The sequence below is a fragment of the Chrysochloris asiatica genome, unplaced genomic scaffold, assembly GCF_000296735.1.
Source record: "Chrysochloris asiatica unplaced genomic scaffold, ChrAsi1.0 scaffold00078, whole genome shotgun sequence".
In the NCBI taxonomy this organism is placed as follows: Eukaryota; Metazoa; Chordata; class Mammalia; order Afrosoricida; family Chrysochloridae; genus Chrysochloris; species Chrysochloris asiatica.
The window spans coordinates 4,114,868-4,132,781 of NW_006408596.1; the positions used below are offsets into that span (position 1 = coordinate 4,114,868).

General features: G+C 43.1%; 1 protein-coding gene across 1 annotated transcript in view; it reads left to right on the forward strand.

The window, feature by feature from the left end:
• Positions 1 to 3,989: 3,989 nt before the first annotated feature.
• IFT81 (intraflagellar transport 81 homolog (Chlamydomonas)) overlaps positions 3,990 to 17,914 on the forward strand; it is a 176,567-nt gene continuing 162,642 nt past the window's right edge. The window contains 2 exon segments of the mRNA XM_006878371.1: positions 3,990 to 4,066; positions 6,341 to 6,532. Of these exon segments, the coding sequence (XP_006878433.1) occupies positions 3,990 to 4,066; positions 6,341 to 6,532 (269 nt within the window).

Genomic DNA, 17,914 nt, shown 5'->3' on the forward strand with positions numbered 1-17,914 from the left:
AAGGGAAAACACACTTTAATAAGTAGCAGTGGAACATCAATATATTGCCCGAAGATTAGTCCTTCAGGTTTTTAGGCACACAAAATAAGATTGGAAAAGAGTTAACTCCTCAAAGTAGAGTTGACCATAATGAAATGAATGGAGCAAAGTTTTTTCAACCTTTATTTGCTGATGGGGCACAACTCAAAATGAGAATAAACAACTGCAAACATCCACTAGTAATCAGAACATAGACTGTATGAAGTATGAATCTAGTAAAATTATAAGTTGTCAAAAATGAAATGGAATTCATCAAGATTAATATCCTACACTTTAGTGATCTGAAATGGGTTGGCATTGGCCATTTTGAATCTGACATTCACATGGTTTGCTATACTGGGAATGAAAATTTAGAGAGGAAGGGTGTAGCATTCATTATCAACAAAAACGTTTCAAGATCTATCTTGGTGTACAATGCTGTCTGTGATAGGATACAATCCATACATCCATAAGGAACACAAATTAATACCACTACTATTCAAATTTACTCACCAACCACTAAGACCAGTGATTTTGAAATTGAAGAATTCTACCAAATTCAGTATGAAATTGATCAAACATGCACTCAAGATGTATTAATAATTACTGGAAAGCAAAAGCTGGAAGCAAAGAAGAAGGATCTGTAGTTGAAAAATATGACTTCAGTATCTGAAAAAGTATTGGAGATTCCATGACAGAATTCTGTAAGACCAATGACTTATTCATCGAAAATACCTTTTCAAAGCAATATAAACAGCAACTATACATGTGGATCTCACCAAATGGAATACACAGGAACCCAAATGACTACATCTGTGGACCAAGATGATAGAAAAGGTCAGTATGATCACCCTAAATAAGGCCAGGAGGTGATTGTGAAACAGACAATCAGTTGCTCATATGCAAGTTCAGACTGAAGCAGACAAAAATTAAAACAAGTCTATGAGATCCAAAATATGACCTTAAATATATTCCACCTGAATTTAGAGACCATGTCAAGAACAGAGGTCCAGCTGGCTAGGCTACCCTATATGTTTTCTTATTCATGCTTTAAAAACTAACTCATTTAGTTACTAACAGCAAGCAGAGAATTGAAGTCTCAATTCCAGCTGTTACTGAATGACCCTGGGCCAATTTCCAAACCTCTTTGAACTCAGTTTCCTCATCTGTGCCTTAATATTGTGGACAAAATTTAAGATGATATGTATGTTGGAGTCTGGCATGGTGTTGTAGGATAAGCAGTAGACATCAAGGTCAGTTTGAACTGCAAGGTCTGTGGTTCATACTCATCAGCCACTCCTTGGAAACCCTATACAGGGTTGCTATGACATATGTTGATTGGAAGTTAACAAAGATAAACGTATGCAAATATCACCAGCTTGTGGTTTGGCACTAAATAATCTTTCCTGCCCCATTTTGGGCATTCAAAGAAGAGAAGATTGCTTGTAATCATATCTTCAACATAAGTTGCCATGATATTTTACTTTGTTATGTTAGCAGTAGATGGACTCAGGGCTGTCAGATAAACATTCACATCCTACTTTATACTTAATATCTGTTGAACTTTGACCAGATCTTTTTTTTTTTTTAACTTTTCATTATGATTTGGGCAAAAGTTTATAGAGTAAATTAGTTTTCTATTCAACAACTCCTACACATTTTATTTCATGGCATTGATTGCAATTTCCATATTATAACAGCGTTCTTCCCACTTCATCCCTGTCCTTTTTTCCTACCCCTTTCTGCCTTCTAAGCTTTGTTGTTGTTGTTGTGATGTGCCGTGGAGTCGGTTCTGACTCATAGCAACCCTGTACAGGGTTTCTGAGGCTGTAAATCTTTATGGGAGCAGAAAGCCTCATCTTTCTCCCGCGGAACAGCTGGTAGTTTCTAACTGCTGACCTTGTGGTCCGCAGCCCAATTCATAACCACTACACTACCAGAGCTCCTTATCCCTGGGTAAATGCTGTCCTTGTTCTAAGGACTGTGTACCTCCCTAGTGTTACTGTTCACTTTATAGGAATCTCTATTGTTTGACTGAAAGTTAAACCACGGAGGTGAGTTTGTTCTAGACTTGAAGGGTGTCTAAGGCCCATAGTCTTGGGGGTCCCACCTGTCTCTATAAGACTAGTTTTTGTTGTTATTAAGTGCCTTCCCTTCAAGTTGGTTCTGACTCATAGTGACAGGGTTTCCAAGGCTTTTTAAATGTTTACAGTTGGTTGGTTATGTGCCATGGAGTTGTTTCCGACTCATAGTGACACTGTACAGGGTTTCCAAGGCTGTAAATCTTTACAGGAGCAGAAAGCCTCATCTTTCTCACACAGAACAACTGATAGTTTCAAACTGCTGACCTTGAGGTTCGCAGCCCAATTTATAACCACTAAGCTACCAGAGTGTTTATTGCATGGAGCACCACGCTCCCATAAACCTGATTTGTTGTTGTTGTTGTTGTTGTTGTTAAGATTTTGAGTTTTGTTTTACATTTTCTCACACTTTCTACAAGACCTTATCTTGTGATCCCAATCAGAGCAGTTGGTTGGTAATGGTAGGTAGGCACCATCTAGTTCTTCTGATCTTAGTGCTGTAGAGGCTGTACAGGGATTGAGCAAGCCCCTTAACTTCTCTGAACTTTCGTTTCCTGGTGGGGAAGGTCAAGCAGGCAGTTTAGCAGGAGAGAAAAATCCCAACCTGAGTTTAGAAAAATCTCTGAGAGCTGAATGAGCTCCAACAAGGTGAGCTGCCAGCCCTCATTTTTCTCCACCTGGAATGATTGAAGTCAGGAGTCCCAAATTCAAAACTCAGCTCTGTTCACCGTGCCCTTGAGGAAACCCCTTCCCTTCAGGAGCTCCTGTTTCCCAGAAGTCCCCTCTCCAAAGTTGTTATAACCATCTGTGGCACCATAGCTGACCAGCAGAGAGCAGTAGTGCACCAACATTTGCTGTGTTGTTGTTGCTCAATGCTGGATAAGGAAATAGTGGTTCATGTCTCTTTTTCAGAGAGCCTTATTTTCTGGTCAGTGATTAGTCAGAACAAAGGCTTGCCCCAGTCTACAAACAGGCTCAGAATCCTAAGAAATGTAAGACGGCTTCACATAGGCAACTGATGTAATTTTAGCTGCACCGCATCCTAAATTTAGACCCTCTGAGTGCTGGGATCACATCATTTACTCTAGTTCTTGGTTGCTTAGCATCAATAATCAGTTACTTGCCTTCTGGTTTGTGAATTACTTTCATATCATCAATATCAGAGAATGTTCATCTTATTCTCCCCAGTTCACAGATGAGTACACTGAGACTTCTAGAGCGTATGCAAACTGGCTTAGCATTTTCTTTATCTGCTCCATTCTAAAGGCTGTTTGGAGGACTTTCTGGAATGTTAGCTTAACAACTACAGATCTTAGCATTTGGGGGCAGCTTTAATGGATGTAATGAGGTGTGGGGAGTCCTAGTTAAAAATTGCTTTGTGTTTTGCAAAAGGAATTGAGCCCCTTTTTCTGTCTGAGTGTCTACACTTGCACAGCAGTGATAGTAGCTCCATGTGGAACTGAGATCATTTTCATTCCATAATAATTCTAGAGGGACAGTCAAATGATGCACCTATCCCCAATTCCAGAGAGTTTGCACAGAGGGAGTGTCATCTACTTCTAAAAAGAGAGATCTGTTGAGTCATTTGATGTTCACATGAGATAGAGTGGACGAACCCCATTGTGCAGGTGGGGAAACCGACACTCAGAGAATGCCACCAGCTAAAACAGCCACTCACAGCTACACTCTTTGCTTCCTGTTAGCAGTACCCAAAATGTTGCAGATCACTAAGGAGCTCACGACACTGTAAGCAAGATGAGCCCTTTTCATGAAAGGATGCCAACCTGGCTTTGTTCCCTGTTGCGTCCATCCCTGGGACCTTTTAACCTCCTTGTTTTAGGGGAACACAACTACCAGACAGCACTTCTGCAATGATGTAACAATTGAAGGATGACTGCTCAGACCACCTCCAGCAAGATTGCTGTGGAGAACATGGCTGCTGTCCCTCTGGATCCACCGACTTCATGGTGAAGTCATCTGTCCTCATGGAGGCCCCTCCTGTGTGGTTGGGGAGCATCTGTACAGGTGATTTTGACCTGGGAAGTAAGGCTGGTGGAAGTTTCTTAAAACTGCAGTCTCTTGAGGCTCTTCCTGCCTGGTCTCTGCTTCCCTGTCTCCTCCCACGGGTGCCAGGCCTCCAGCTCCCTTCCCTTCCTGCACAGCACAGGCAAGGCATCAATACACGTCTCCTGTAGCTGGGCCCATCTTAGCAGCAGCTTCTCAGAAGATCTGCACCAACCCAGATAACTCTCATTGTGGAATGAGATGGTGAAATCTATAACCACCAGGATTTGCAATCACCTGTTGTCAGAGAAACAGGGTTTTGGCATTATAGTTGTTAGAGTTAGGCTCTTGGGCTTTAAAATCAGCTAGACCAGGGTGTAAATCGTACTGGACAGGGGCAGGGACAGATGATCTGGTAAGCATGGTATGCACGGACTTATAGTAAGCGAAGTATGCATGGGCTTCATAGTGCTTATTTACTAGTTGGCAGTGCATAATTTACTTCATTCTCCTTGGGTTAACTATCAACACTCATGGAAGCAAGAAATCAGATGACGTATTGCATTAGGCACATCTGCTGCACAAGACCTTTTTAAAGTGTTGAAGAGCAAAGATGTCAGCTTGAAGACTAAGGTGCGCCTGACCTAAGCCATGGTATTTTCAGTAAACTCATATGCAAGCGAAAGCTGTACAGTGAATAAGGAAGACTGTAGAAGAACTGATGCTTTTGAGTTAAAGTGTTGGAGGAGAATATTGAAAGTGCCATGGGCTGCCAAAAGAACCAATAGATGTGTGTTGGAGGAAGTGCAGCCAGAGTGCTCTTTGGAGGCCAGGATGGCCAGACTTCGTCTCTCATACTTTGGACATATTGTCAGAAGGGACCAGTCGCTGGAGAACGATATCATGTTGGTGAGGTGGAGGGTCAGAGAAAAAGAGGAAGACCCCCAGCGAGATGGATTGGCAAAGTGGCAGCACCGATGGGCTCAAGCGTGACAACGATAGTGAGGTTGGCCCAGGATTGGGCAATGTTTCATTCTTCTGTGCATAAGGTCGCTATGAGTCGGTACCGACTCGATGGCACCTAACAACAACAACAATTTCACCGGGTGAACTAGTGCACTACCGATTGCTGAGTAATCACACTGAAACCTGTGTGTAACTTGCTTGTTGGGTAATTCATCCTTGGTCAGTGATAAGACCTTCAGGAAGCTTCTTAATCTGTTCAATCACTTGTTTTGAACTGGGGGTGATTTTGTCCCCTAGGGAACATTTGGCCAAGTCTGGAGACATTTTCAGTTGCCATGATTGTAGAGAGAGGAGTTGTTGCTATTGGCATCTACTGAGTTGAAGACAGAGATGCTGTGAAATATTCTACAATACAAAGAGTGTCCCCACAACAAAGGATTATCTGGTCCAACGTGTCCGTAACACCAAGGTGAGAAACCCTGTGGAAAACAAAGATAGTAAATGGTAACTAGCTTATGCTGTTGTGAAGACCCCCTGGGATCATTTGTTCAATATCCAACATTCCCACCTCCTTCTAGCCCCCTTGTAAGTGATACAGGACAGGGACCAGATGATACTACATCAGTAGATCACCAATGACTGGAATGTGGGTGGCACTAAGTGAATTGTTATGAATTGAAATATTTATTAACCGAGTATAAATCAAAAAACGGTAACTATTATTATTATCAACACTGTCTCCCCAGCCCCTGGCTCAGTGCCTGGGACATAATTGGCCCTCAATATTTGTTGACTGAACGAATGAGAAATGAAGGATTATTTACTCATTAACCACTAATTTATATGATTTGGAGACAAATTGAGAGGTCTTGGAAAATCAGTCTTGTGTTTTTCCTCCTTTCCATTTGCAAACAGGACTTTCTCTTTTTTGTCACGGAAATGACTTTAAAGGATTTAGACCAAGCTTGGGGCCAGGGGCTTGAGTCAAAGTCCTGCAGAGTTTAGATTCACGTCTTCTGCAAAAAAGGAAAGCGGCCAAACTTTGTACGAACTTGCTGTGGAACAAGGGCTGTTTCCAGGCCCAGAACACACTCTGTCCCATGTTTAATTTCTTCCATCTGTCTGGTATCTGACCTCCGCTGCCCCCTAAGCCATTGCCACACATTGTCTGCGCATGTTCCCATATAAGGTGATCTCTCTCTTTCTTCCTCTCTGCCCTTCTCCTGCTTTCTTGCTTGCCTCTCTCTCTCTCTCTCTGCCTTCCCTGGCAGGCTCTGCAGCACGGATGGATGGATGGATGAAGAGCGGGAAGGGGCAGGGGGCTGCCAAGGAATGTGGCAGGTTTATTTTTGTCGGGCTACAGTCTCTGCCAGGCCTCCAGGCCCCAGCCACTTGGGGATGTCACATGCCGATAAAACAGTGGGGGCAACTGAGACCTGTGGCTCAAATCTGCAACACCCCAGGTGTGAGCCTTCGTCACTGAGTTGGGGGATACAGGGGGAGGCGGGCTCCTCAGGGCACCTCTTCCCACTGCCCTGGGTCCCATCCCCAGAAGAACAGTGTTGATCTATGATTGCAACAATGGCAGGCATTGCAATCTCCATCCACCTCAATCCATCACTGGACCAAACCCAACATCCACAGCATAGTGGAGAAGAGCCAGGACCCCGGGTGAAATTATTAGCTGTGTGACCTTAAGCAAGTAACCTGATCTCTGGCTCCGTTTCCTCATCTGTCAAAATAGCATCTACCTGATAGCATGATGTAAACTCCAGGAGGGCAAGAATTTTTGTCTGTGTTGTTCATTGTCCTTTCACTGGTGCCTAGAATAGGGTCTGACACACAGTGAAGTGTCGGATTTCAGCTACAGCGGTGTGGCTTGTGTAGGGGGCGCTACTGAGCAGTTTCTATGAACATTGCAGTTTCCATCACCAGCTGTGAGAGCTCATTAAGCAAGCTACAGTGAATGCTTTCGTGTTTGAGAGCCTCTGTGGGCCAAGGCTGACTGTGTGATGTTGCTCTGCTGAGTGCAGAAAGGGAAGAAATGGAACACAATGACTCAGAGCCCATCAGAGACGAATTACCATCAGTGAAAGCAAGGGAGGGGCAGCTGTCGTTTTCCTGTTGTCTCATAATGTGTTGAAGGAGCCCTGGTAACACAGCGGGTTAAGTGTTGGGCTGCTAACTGAAAGGTTGTTGATTTGAACCCACTAGCCACTCTGGAAGAGAAAGATGAAGCAATTGGCTTCCGTAAAGATTTACAGCCCTTGAAACCCTATGGAGCAATTCTACTTCGTTCCATAGTTATTATGAGTGGGAGTCAACTCTACAACAATGGATTTGGGGACCATAACTTGTTAAGTAAAAGATTAATGAACTTGTCTTGTGACTTTAGCCTGATATTATGGTAAAGTTCTCTAAAAGATGGCTGTCAGATGCTTGAAAAGGGGTACAAATTCAGTGCTTACCAGAGGTGCTATTTTCTGTAGACAGTCCTCTGCAACAGATGGTGCTCCAATATGTGTTCAATGAATTAATGAGATAATGTTTAAAGTGCTCAGCAACCAATGAATGATAGCTGATACTACGTATTTCAACAATAATAGGTATATACTATGTGGTCCTGGTGTGACACTGTAGGAAAAACACTAGACTGCAAGGTTGGTTTGAACCACAGGTCATCGGTTCTAACTCACCAACTCTCCTTAGAAACACTATGCAGGGTGGCTGGGAATCGGAACTGACTTGACAGCCCTTAACAACAACAACAACTATTAAGGAACAGGAATCCCTGGGTGGTACAAATGGTTTGTGCTCTAGGCTGTTCCTAACTGAAAGGGTGGTGGTTCGGGTTTACCCAGAGGCCCCTCCGAAGAAAGGCCTGGTGATCTATTCCTGAAAATTCAGCCATTGGAGATCCTACAAAGTAGGATCCACATGGAGTAGCCATGAGCCAGAGTTGGCTCAACAGAAACTGTGTTGTCGTCTTTTTTTAAGTGCCAGGCACTACTAGTTGCTGAGAATGTAAATGTGAAGAAGACAGACAAGGCCCATGCCCTCATGGAGGCTTATAGTCTAATGGATATAACAAATATATATATTCTTATATTCTAATGGATATATATGTATGTATATTTAGATATAGTAAAGTCAGTTTGTTGTCGTTAAGTGCCGTTGAATCAGTTCCCACTCGTAGCGACCCCATATAGGGTTTCTGAAGTGTGGCTGGTGCACTTGAATCGCTGATCTTCCTGTTAGCAATCCAGTGCTTATTCTTCAGTGTCACACCAGGTTAATTACATAAGTTTAGAGTGTACCAAGCACTATGAAAGGAAAAATTTTAAAGGAATGTAGAAGAAGTATGCTTTTTAAACTTTATGATCACAACTCACAGTAAGAAATAGAAGGAGACTTCAAAAAAGTTCATGGACATGGAATGAAAAGATATTGGAATTTTTTCCATGCACTTTTGGAACCCCTCTCATATGTTTCTCTTGTGACTCAATTCACAGAAGATCATGCAATTAAACTGAAGCAAAATTTTCATAAACATTGTGGTTGGATTGCTTGCAAAAGTGGCCGCCAAGGATTTCACCTAATCTTGGCTTGCTCAGACTGTTATCCCTTCCAGAGGTGGGGTCTGTTCCCCTGTCCTTGAATCTGATCTGGTTTTGTTACAGAGGTTGGGTTTGTTTTCCTACCCTTGAATCTGATTGGTTTTGTTATTTGCTTTGGCCAATAGGATGTAATGAACCAATAGAACCGTGGTGTAGGCCTCAACAGGTCGTTTAGTTTCTTTGTTTATGTGCTCTTTTTTTGTAAACTGCCATGTAAGAAAGCTCATACCAGAGCACTGAATGATGAAAGACCACAGAATCTAGAGAGACAGAGCGTGATTTCACATGGAGGAGCAATGACAGCTAGCACCAAGGCCCCAGATAGGAGTGAGCCAGTCTTGGATGTCCCAGCCCTAGTCCAACTCCCAGAGGAATACAGTTATATGAGTGAGCCTAGCAGATACCATGTCGAGAAGAACTGCCCAGCTGAGCCCAGTTAGCCCATAGCATTGGGGGGCAAGGGGGAGGGCAGAGGTGGACTTGCGGTTTGAAGCCAATTAATTGAGGTAGTTGGTTATGCAGAAACTATTTCTGAAGCAGAAATATTGACCTTTATTCTGTGTGTTCTTTTGTATTCTACTGCATTCCATTTAAAAAATGTTAATCAAGACCCATGAACGGAATCCACTACACACTAAATAGGGCATGACCAACACAGAGGTGGAAAATGACTGCGGGTTTGGCTGCTTTAAATAAGATTGGGGAAAGGCCTTCCAGTGGAAGGGGGATTTGAGCTGAGATCTGAGTCTAGAGGAGCACTCAACCTGTGACAATCTGGGGGAAAGAACACCCCGGCAGAAGAAACAGCCAAGTGCAGAGGCCTTGAGGCTGGACTAAGTTTGATATATTTGAACAACATATAAGAAGCCAGTTGTGAGGGAGCAGAGAGAGAAGGGCAGAGTGGAATTACATCGGGCCTCAAGCCTTCCAGCACCCAGGACATCAGCTGCACAGAGCAAGAACAGCTTGAAAGACCTTGGGGTAGACCAATTGACCTTCTATAGCTCTGCCTACTCACCTTTTTTTGTTGTTGTTTATTTCCATAACATAAAAGTAACCATTTTCAAATGAACAATTAATTCAGTGGTATTTTTGTACATGCACAGGGTTTTGCACTCACCACTTCTATCTAGTTTAAAAATGTTTCTATCTCCTATCCCATGCCGAAGAAAACCCTGTACCCATCAAACAGTTCATTCCCATCCCCTCCGGCTTTGGCAACCACTGTTCAACTTTCGGTTGTTATGGATTTGCCCACCCTGGGTATTCCATATAAATGAGATTATATACTATGTAGCCTTTTTGTATCTGGCTTTGTTCCCTTAACATCATGTCTTCAAGGTTCATCCATGCAACAAGTAACAAGTATCAGGACTTCATTTCTTTTTATGGAGAAGCAATGTTCCATTGTACAGACAGACCACATTTTGTTTATCCATTTGCACATCATTTTGACTCTCTCATTCTATCTTTAGCACATTTATAGTCCTTGCTTTGACGTCACCAACCCTGGAGAGAGAAAAGGTCTTGATAACATGAAGGGGAAAGCCAGTTTGTACCCTGCTGGTCTCTGCCTTTTTTTGTCCCTTTCCATCAACATTTTCCTGCAGGATTGAGCTTCCTGATGGCCCAAAATGCAGCTCCACTGCCGGTTACCCTTAAGCCCTCCCCCTGATTCCTATAAATACATCAAACACTCAGCTGGCAAAAAAAAAAAAAAAAAAAGAACTTGCAAGGCGTCTGAATGAAAATACATTTCCCCCCATCATCAGCCAAGTGTTTTCTCTGCATCTTCTCCCTCTGAGATGCTGGGGTGGGTGCTTACTGCATTCAGACTGCCAGCCCTTCCCTAGTTTAGAGAAGACAGAGGCTCCCTGAGGGACCTTGGGGCCTGAGAGTAGAAGCCCAGAGCCATACCTGCACTCATCTCCCACACAGAACATCCTTGCCTCCCACCCCGCAGCCTGATTGGTGGTCCTTTCAGACTCTGCCAAAATGGTTTTGAGCCAGTTTATTTGAGTGGCAAAGAAAGGCTCTGGAATCAGATGGGCCAGTATTTGAACCTCAGCTCAGCCAGCTACTAGTGATTTGACTGTGGGCTTTCTATCAGCTATCCAGGCCTCAATTCCTTCCTTTTAAAATGGAGGAAATGATCTTGGTCTTGCTGACTTGTTGGCAAGATCCCATGAAATGATGTAGGTGCAGGCGGTGTGACCCAATGGGATTAAATTTGACTTGAGGATAGATTGTTGTAATTCACAAGGCCCCGGGTATCCATCCTTTGACTAGAATTCTATCAGGAGATGAGAGAGGGCTGGCTACATCCCTCACCAGTTCCTGTTGGACAGTCTCACTATCTAGCTGGGGTTCTAGTGCCTGCTCCCTTCTCTAGTGGCGTCAGGCGTAAGGTACTGCATTGCCCCCTTGGTTTCCCTAAGCTTTGCTTTTGTTACTAGTTACAGTCAAGATGGCTCTGACTCTTAGACAATAGCACAAAGTGTTGCCACGTCCTGCCATCTTCACTATCGTTGATATGTTTGAGTCCATTGGTACAGCCACTGTGTATTGTGCATGCCTTCCATCCTAGGGAGCTCATCTTCCAACGCTAAGATGACCCTGCTGGTATTTGTAATAGCAGGAACATAGCTTTTTAGCACCATAGCAACAAGCAAGTCACTACTGTGAGATAAAAATGACAGAAGGGTGGTGGTCTTAACGCTATTCCTACTCTTGCACACACCTTTCCCAATCATCGTTTTTATGAAGTTCACCTCAATTATCCTCACTGTGCTTTCTTTATCCTGCTAGGGTGCTGATGGAGACATAGGGTGTCAATTTTAGTCCATGACTCATACTTGTACAACTTAAATCCAACTCTGAGCCCCCATCTGCTAGATTGGAGAGAAATTTAATTTGCCTTCACTGGGGACTTCCCTACTAAATAAACCCCAGATGATGCCCAATCCTTGGGCTCATGTGCAGTAACAAAGTGTTGGGATATCCCTTGCAATCTTTTGTCATTGCCCGCCCTGGTGACTTCTTGGTGACCTGTTGTTTTAGGCAGCCTGGTCCCTTCGGGTCCCATGGCATTGGTGTGTGCATGACAGACCTGGGACAAGGAAAGTGTCGGCAGAATGGAAGGTACTAGACTCAGGCCTTGGCCTCCCTGAGGCCTTTCTCCGTTCCCAGGATTTACCAGTTTGTGGGCCTTCCCAGTTCTTTTTTGTCATCTCTCTTCTCTTGTCTTATCCTTAAATTCCTTTAATTTCCAAATACCTGAGATGGCCAAGGCATTAAATGACTTTCCTCCACACTCCCAATCTGGGGACAACCAATATAATCCCCAAAAGAATTCAATGCTTTACAAGAGACAGGAAGGACAGCTTCTGATTTGCATCCTGCAAAGATCCTTGAGCCCAGGAAATGAAAATCATGTATGGGGAGGGGGAATGGAGTACACACACAAATGAATGTTTAATAGATCTGGACACTTGTAGGAAGTATTTAACAAAGTTCATGACATACAGAAAGCATTCACGCTAATGAGTATTATTTTAACTTAGTAAGAATGGTAGGCACAGTCTATATTGCAATCCATACAGATAACCGAGGAATTAATAGAAACTGTACATCATTCAGGATACTATACATTTCCCTGGTGTGTGGCTATGCACTGGTTTGCTAACTGTAAAATCAGCAGTTCAAACCCATGAGCCGCTCCTTGGAAACCCTATACAGATTTGCAACTGACTTGAAGACAGTTAACAACAAAAAACATTGCCCATTAATCTCATCAGTGACGTCCAGTATTTAAAACCACAGTACACTGAAAAACACAAAACCCATTAAAAGTAAAAAAACAAACCACCATCACAATAAACCTATTTGATATAAGTGTAGTGCCAGGTACATATGTATTAAGACACCTGGAATCTCATCCGTTCAGTTGAATGTCTCACATTATTATATCATGTTTTACCTTTTAAGAAACCACATCTTGCTATTTGTACATACCCACAGGATTAGATTGCCAGGAACAGAGATAATTTAGCAGATCTGCAAACCTCAATTCAGGGTTTCTGTGGAATTCCTTTAATCTCCAAATACCTGAGAGGGCCAAGGCATTAAATGACAATCCATGGGTAGCAGAACAAGCAACTTCCAAATATGTTCCTGCTACAGGGTCATTTTCCCTCGTTTTGAGTGCAGGAGATAAAGTGGGCAGTTTGCAGAGTAGTTCCAGATGAGACAGTATCATGAACACTGGCATTGACTGAGAATACACATGCAAAATCCAGAAATATCTCATGATCAGAATGAAAGGTCGAAATTTAATACCAAAACCAGAAAATTGGCTTGGCTTCCCCCATGCTCTGCACAGGAAAGTTCTTGTTTGGAAGTTCTGAAGGGAGAAGGCACTGGAGACATTATGTTCATGGCCTCCTCAGGTTTTCTGGGAATGGGGAGGGTCTAGTGTTATCCCAAGACCTCAGGAAATGGAGACTCTTTTTCTTCACAATGGTAGCCTCGCATGGAAGAAAGATAAGTTGTTGGAAGGAAATCAGGGAGGAGGTTCTCACTGATAGGATACTTCTCAGGCTGTTTTATTCATCTTTGTACCCAATTTTTGAGATTCAGTGGTTTCTCTCCTGGCACCTCTGCCTGCCTCAGTTGTTCTTGTCTGCATCGCATCTCTACCTCAGGTCACAGAATCCAGCCCTTCTTCTTGGGGAACCACCCTCATCCAGTTTGTGACTGTGGCCATCAGAGTCACAGCAGTTGGTTCAAGAATGGTTTGACATGCTTCAGGCTAATGAGAACTGGCCCTAGGAAGTTCAGTGGAACAACTGGTGAAAAGGATCTTTTACGTTTAACTTTTACTGAGGTTGCCAGGCTGGTAGAGTGGAAGCCCATTACTATTAGCAAGCCAATCAGAGGAAAGTAGGGATGAGAGACAGAGAGATAAAAGAAGAAAGAATGTCAAGATGACAGCACTGAGCTCCTAGATCAAGCCGTACCTGAAGTCAGAAATATCCTTGGATTTCATAATTACATTAAAAAGGATGTTGTTGCTGTTGTTAAGTGCTGTTGAGTCAATTCTGGCTCATAGTGACTCTGTATAGGGTTTCCGAGGAGCAGCTGGTGGGTTTTAACTGCCCACCTTGTGGTTTGCAGTCTAGTGCTGATCTTAACAGCACAACACCAGGAGTCCTAAATAAGGATGTTGTTATTGTTAAGTGCTGTTGAGCTAATTCCAGTTTATAGTGACCCTGTATAGGGTTTCCAAGTAGCGACTGGTAAGTTTAAAACCACTGAGTTTATCATTCAAACTGACCTTATGGTCCAGTGCTTTATCCCACAGAACAACACCAGGACTCCAAAATAAGGATTGTTATTGTTGTTAAGTGCTGTGACGTCAGTTCCAACCCATAGCAACCCTGTATAGGGTTTCCAAGGAGCAGCTGATGAGCTTGACCTGCTAGCCTTGCAGTTACTTCAAACTGAACTTGCAGTCCAGCTCATTAACCCACAGCACCACGCCAGGACTCCTCCTCCTTATTATTTATCTTATCCTAAACTGAGCCCTAAAAATACATGAACAGGAGTGGTTTGGTTTTTTTTACCTTGAATGACTAGAGTTACCCTGAATGTGTCATCTTTATCCTGCCTCTGTATCTGGCAACATTCTACCAAGATAAAAACAACACATAAGTGCAGGTGGTCCTTGCAGTAGTTAGACAGTTAAACAAGGGGGTCCTGAAGGGCAGCTCCCTGCCCTTCTCTCACCTCTGTCAGCCCTCTTCCAATCTCTCCTCCACTAGAAGCTGGTGAACGTTTGAAACATACTTCCATGTCAACAGCATCTTCTCATAAGAAGGCTTCAGGAATTTGAGAATTCCTAAATTTGGAGATTTGAACACTTGGAAATGTTAGTGATTTAGTAGCATGGAGAGAGTAGATTTCAACAAAATCTGTTATTACAACCAAAGACTGTCAAAGAACGCACATCTTAGGTCTTGTAGTCTCCAACCATTTGCAACCTTGCCTTCTCGCCAAATCTGTTGTCTTTAAATGATTGTGGCTCATGGCCACCCCATGTGACAGAGCAGAACTGCCCCATCAGTTTCCTAGGCTGTACAAGGGGCATATTGCCAGGTCTTTTCTTCTGTGGAGCTGCTGGTGGGTTCGAACCACCGCCAACCTTTAGGTTTGCTGTGGAGTTCTTAACCACTGTGCCACCAATGCTTCTTTGGCACCCAAGAGACCAACAGTTAACACAAATGCATAGAAAAGCTAAACCCTAAGTCTGATTCACTACTCCGGTGCATACCCAACTCACCCTACTTTGCCAAAAGGATAATTCATGCATGAGAATTGTTGTTGTAGTTAAGTAACCTCAAGTGGAGTCAGTTCTGACTCATAGCAATGTTGTATATGGTTTCCAAGGAGTGGCTGGTAGGTTGCTGTTAGCAGTCCAATGCTATCCTACATTGCCATACCTAGATGCACAAATGTTTGTGGCAGCAGTATTCACAATAGCAAAGACATGGCAACAACCCACATGCCCTTCAACCAATGAATGGATAAACAAACTCTAGTCTGTCCTTAACCCATTGGAGCTGAAGTGATTCGAACTCAGAGCGACCCTCTAGGACAATGTAGAAATGCCTGTATGGTTTCTGAGGCTGTAATTTTTATGGAAAGGAGCTCTGATAGTGTAGTGGGTTACAAGTTGGGCTGCTAATAACAAGGTTCAAATCTACCAAAGCAGAAAGCCTTATCATTTCCCCTCCGAGTGGAAACCAGCCACTCGGAGGGGAAATGATAAGGCTTTCTGCTTTCATAAAGATTTACAGCCTTGGAAACCCTATATGGGGTTGCTATGAAATGGAACGCATCAACATCAATATCTTAGGCGCTGTTGAGCTGAAATAGACTAGTATTGACCAACTAGTATTGGCAACCACATGGTGTACTATGCTGGCCAGGAATGACAAATTGAAGAGGAATGGTGTTGCATTCCTTGTCAGAAAGAACATATCAAGATCTGTCATGAGGTACAACTCTGTCTATGATAGGATAATGTCCAGGTGCCTACAGGGAGAACCAGTCAATACCACTATTATTCAAATTTACGCACTAACCGCTAAAGCCAGTGAAGATGAAATCAAAGAATTCTACCAACTTCTTCAATCTGAAATCGATAGAACATGCAATCAAGGTATATTGACAATCACCAGTGATTAGAATGCAAAGATTGGAAACAAAGAGGAAGGATCAGTAGTTGGAAAATATGGCCTTGGTGATAGAAATGATGCTGGAGATTGCATAATAGAATTCTGCAAAACCAATCATTTGTTCATTTCAAATACCTTTTTTAAACAACATAAGAGATGACTATACACATGGACCTCGCCAGATGGAATATAGAGAAATCAAATTGACTACATCTGTGGAAAGAGATGGTGGAAAAGCTCTATATCATCAGCCAAACCCAGGCAGGAGCAGACTATTGAACAGATCATCAATTGTTCATATGCAAATTCAGACTGAAACTGAAGAAAATGAAAACAAGTCCACGAGAACCAGAATATGACCTTGAATATATCCCACCTGGATTTAGAGATCATCTGAAGAAAAGATTTGATACATTAAGACCAAAGACCAGAAGAGTTGTGGGATGACATCAAGAACATCATACAGGAAAAAAGCAAAAGTCATTAAGAAGACAAGAAAGAAGGAAAAGATCAAAATGGGTGTCAGAAGAGACACTGAAACTTGCTCTCCAGCATAGAGATGCTAAAGCAAATGGAAGAAATAAGGAGGTCCAAGACCTGAACAGAACATTTCCAAGGCCAGCTCGAGAAGACAAAGTCAAATATTATAACAAAATGTGCAAAGATCTAGAATTAGAAAACCAAAAGGGAAGAACATGCTCAGTATTAATTAAGCTAAGGGAACTGAAGAAAAAATTCAAGCCTTGACTTTCATTATTGAAAGAATCTCTGGGCAAATTATTGAATGATGCTGAAAGCATCAAAAGTAGATGTAAGCAAGCAAGTTGTTTGCCAGGGAACCATCAAGGTAAGTGGTCGGGTCCCTCCAGAGCAATCCCCCTTCCAAGACTGAGACTCAAGGGCAATACACAAGCAGGCATGTGGTCTTGCTGGTGACCACGTTGTACCGATAAAGGGAAGTGGGTGGAAAAACATCAATGAAGTTGTGAGCTAAGTCTGACCACATTCAATAGACTCCTATCAACCTGGATTGAGACCTGGTTGGCCAGCAGTGTGGCAAGACCTGGGAACTTCTGGGCCCAGGGACAGGGACATGGCCACAGAGGACTAGAGCAGAGAGTAAAGCGTCTAGCTGATATGAAGTGAGGGAAGATGCACAAGAACACCCATACTTGCAGATATTTGACCTGGCTTCAATGGCTGGATGATCAGAACTCGACTACAGGAAGAAAGATGAGGGGAAAAAAGTAATCTGCTACAATTTGATGAACTTGACCTACACTTATGGATGTAATAGCTCAAAAGGTGGAACAAATCTTTACAGCGAGGATCATTCTCACCCCCTCAGTACACAGGGTTGACAGGGATGGGCAACTTAGACATTGACTACCCAAAATGGGGAGCTACAAAGGCATGAAGTGACTGGCTTGCAAGCTTTCAAGAGGGAGCCTAGTTTCAGAGGGTGCAGGGGAAAATAGAATCTCCACTGAGTGGTTTCCAACCTGTCTGGATGGGGTTGGTGATAGGAGATGGGGATAAGACTCTTGTGGTTCAATAGTGAATAATTACTATCAGGACTGATTGTGAGTGTTGCAAATATAAAGGCAGATGTTATGTAACAAAAGAACGGGAGTGGTTGATCATGCTGTCCAGGAATGGAGGACCCTGGGACCATCAAGGGAGAAGAGTGGAGTGTGAGACCCTACCCAGAGAAACTGTGATGCCAGAGCTGGAGGCAAAGATGATGACATTGAAGAGATGGAGTAGCTGGGCATCCTGGACTCAGGGAGGGAAAGGGTCTATGTGCTGACAGATGGGGTGGGAGGCTTGCAGGGTGTACCCTTTGGTTATTAGAATAGTTATATATTCCTGAGTGCTTCGGTGTACATCCAAAAAAAAAAAAAAACACACAGAGGGATTGGAAGTAAATGTTATTCAGTGATAATACATGGAGGGGATTGCAATCATTGCAATGAAACAAAATACAATA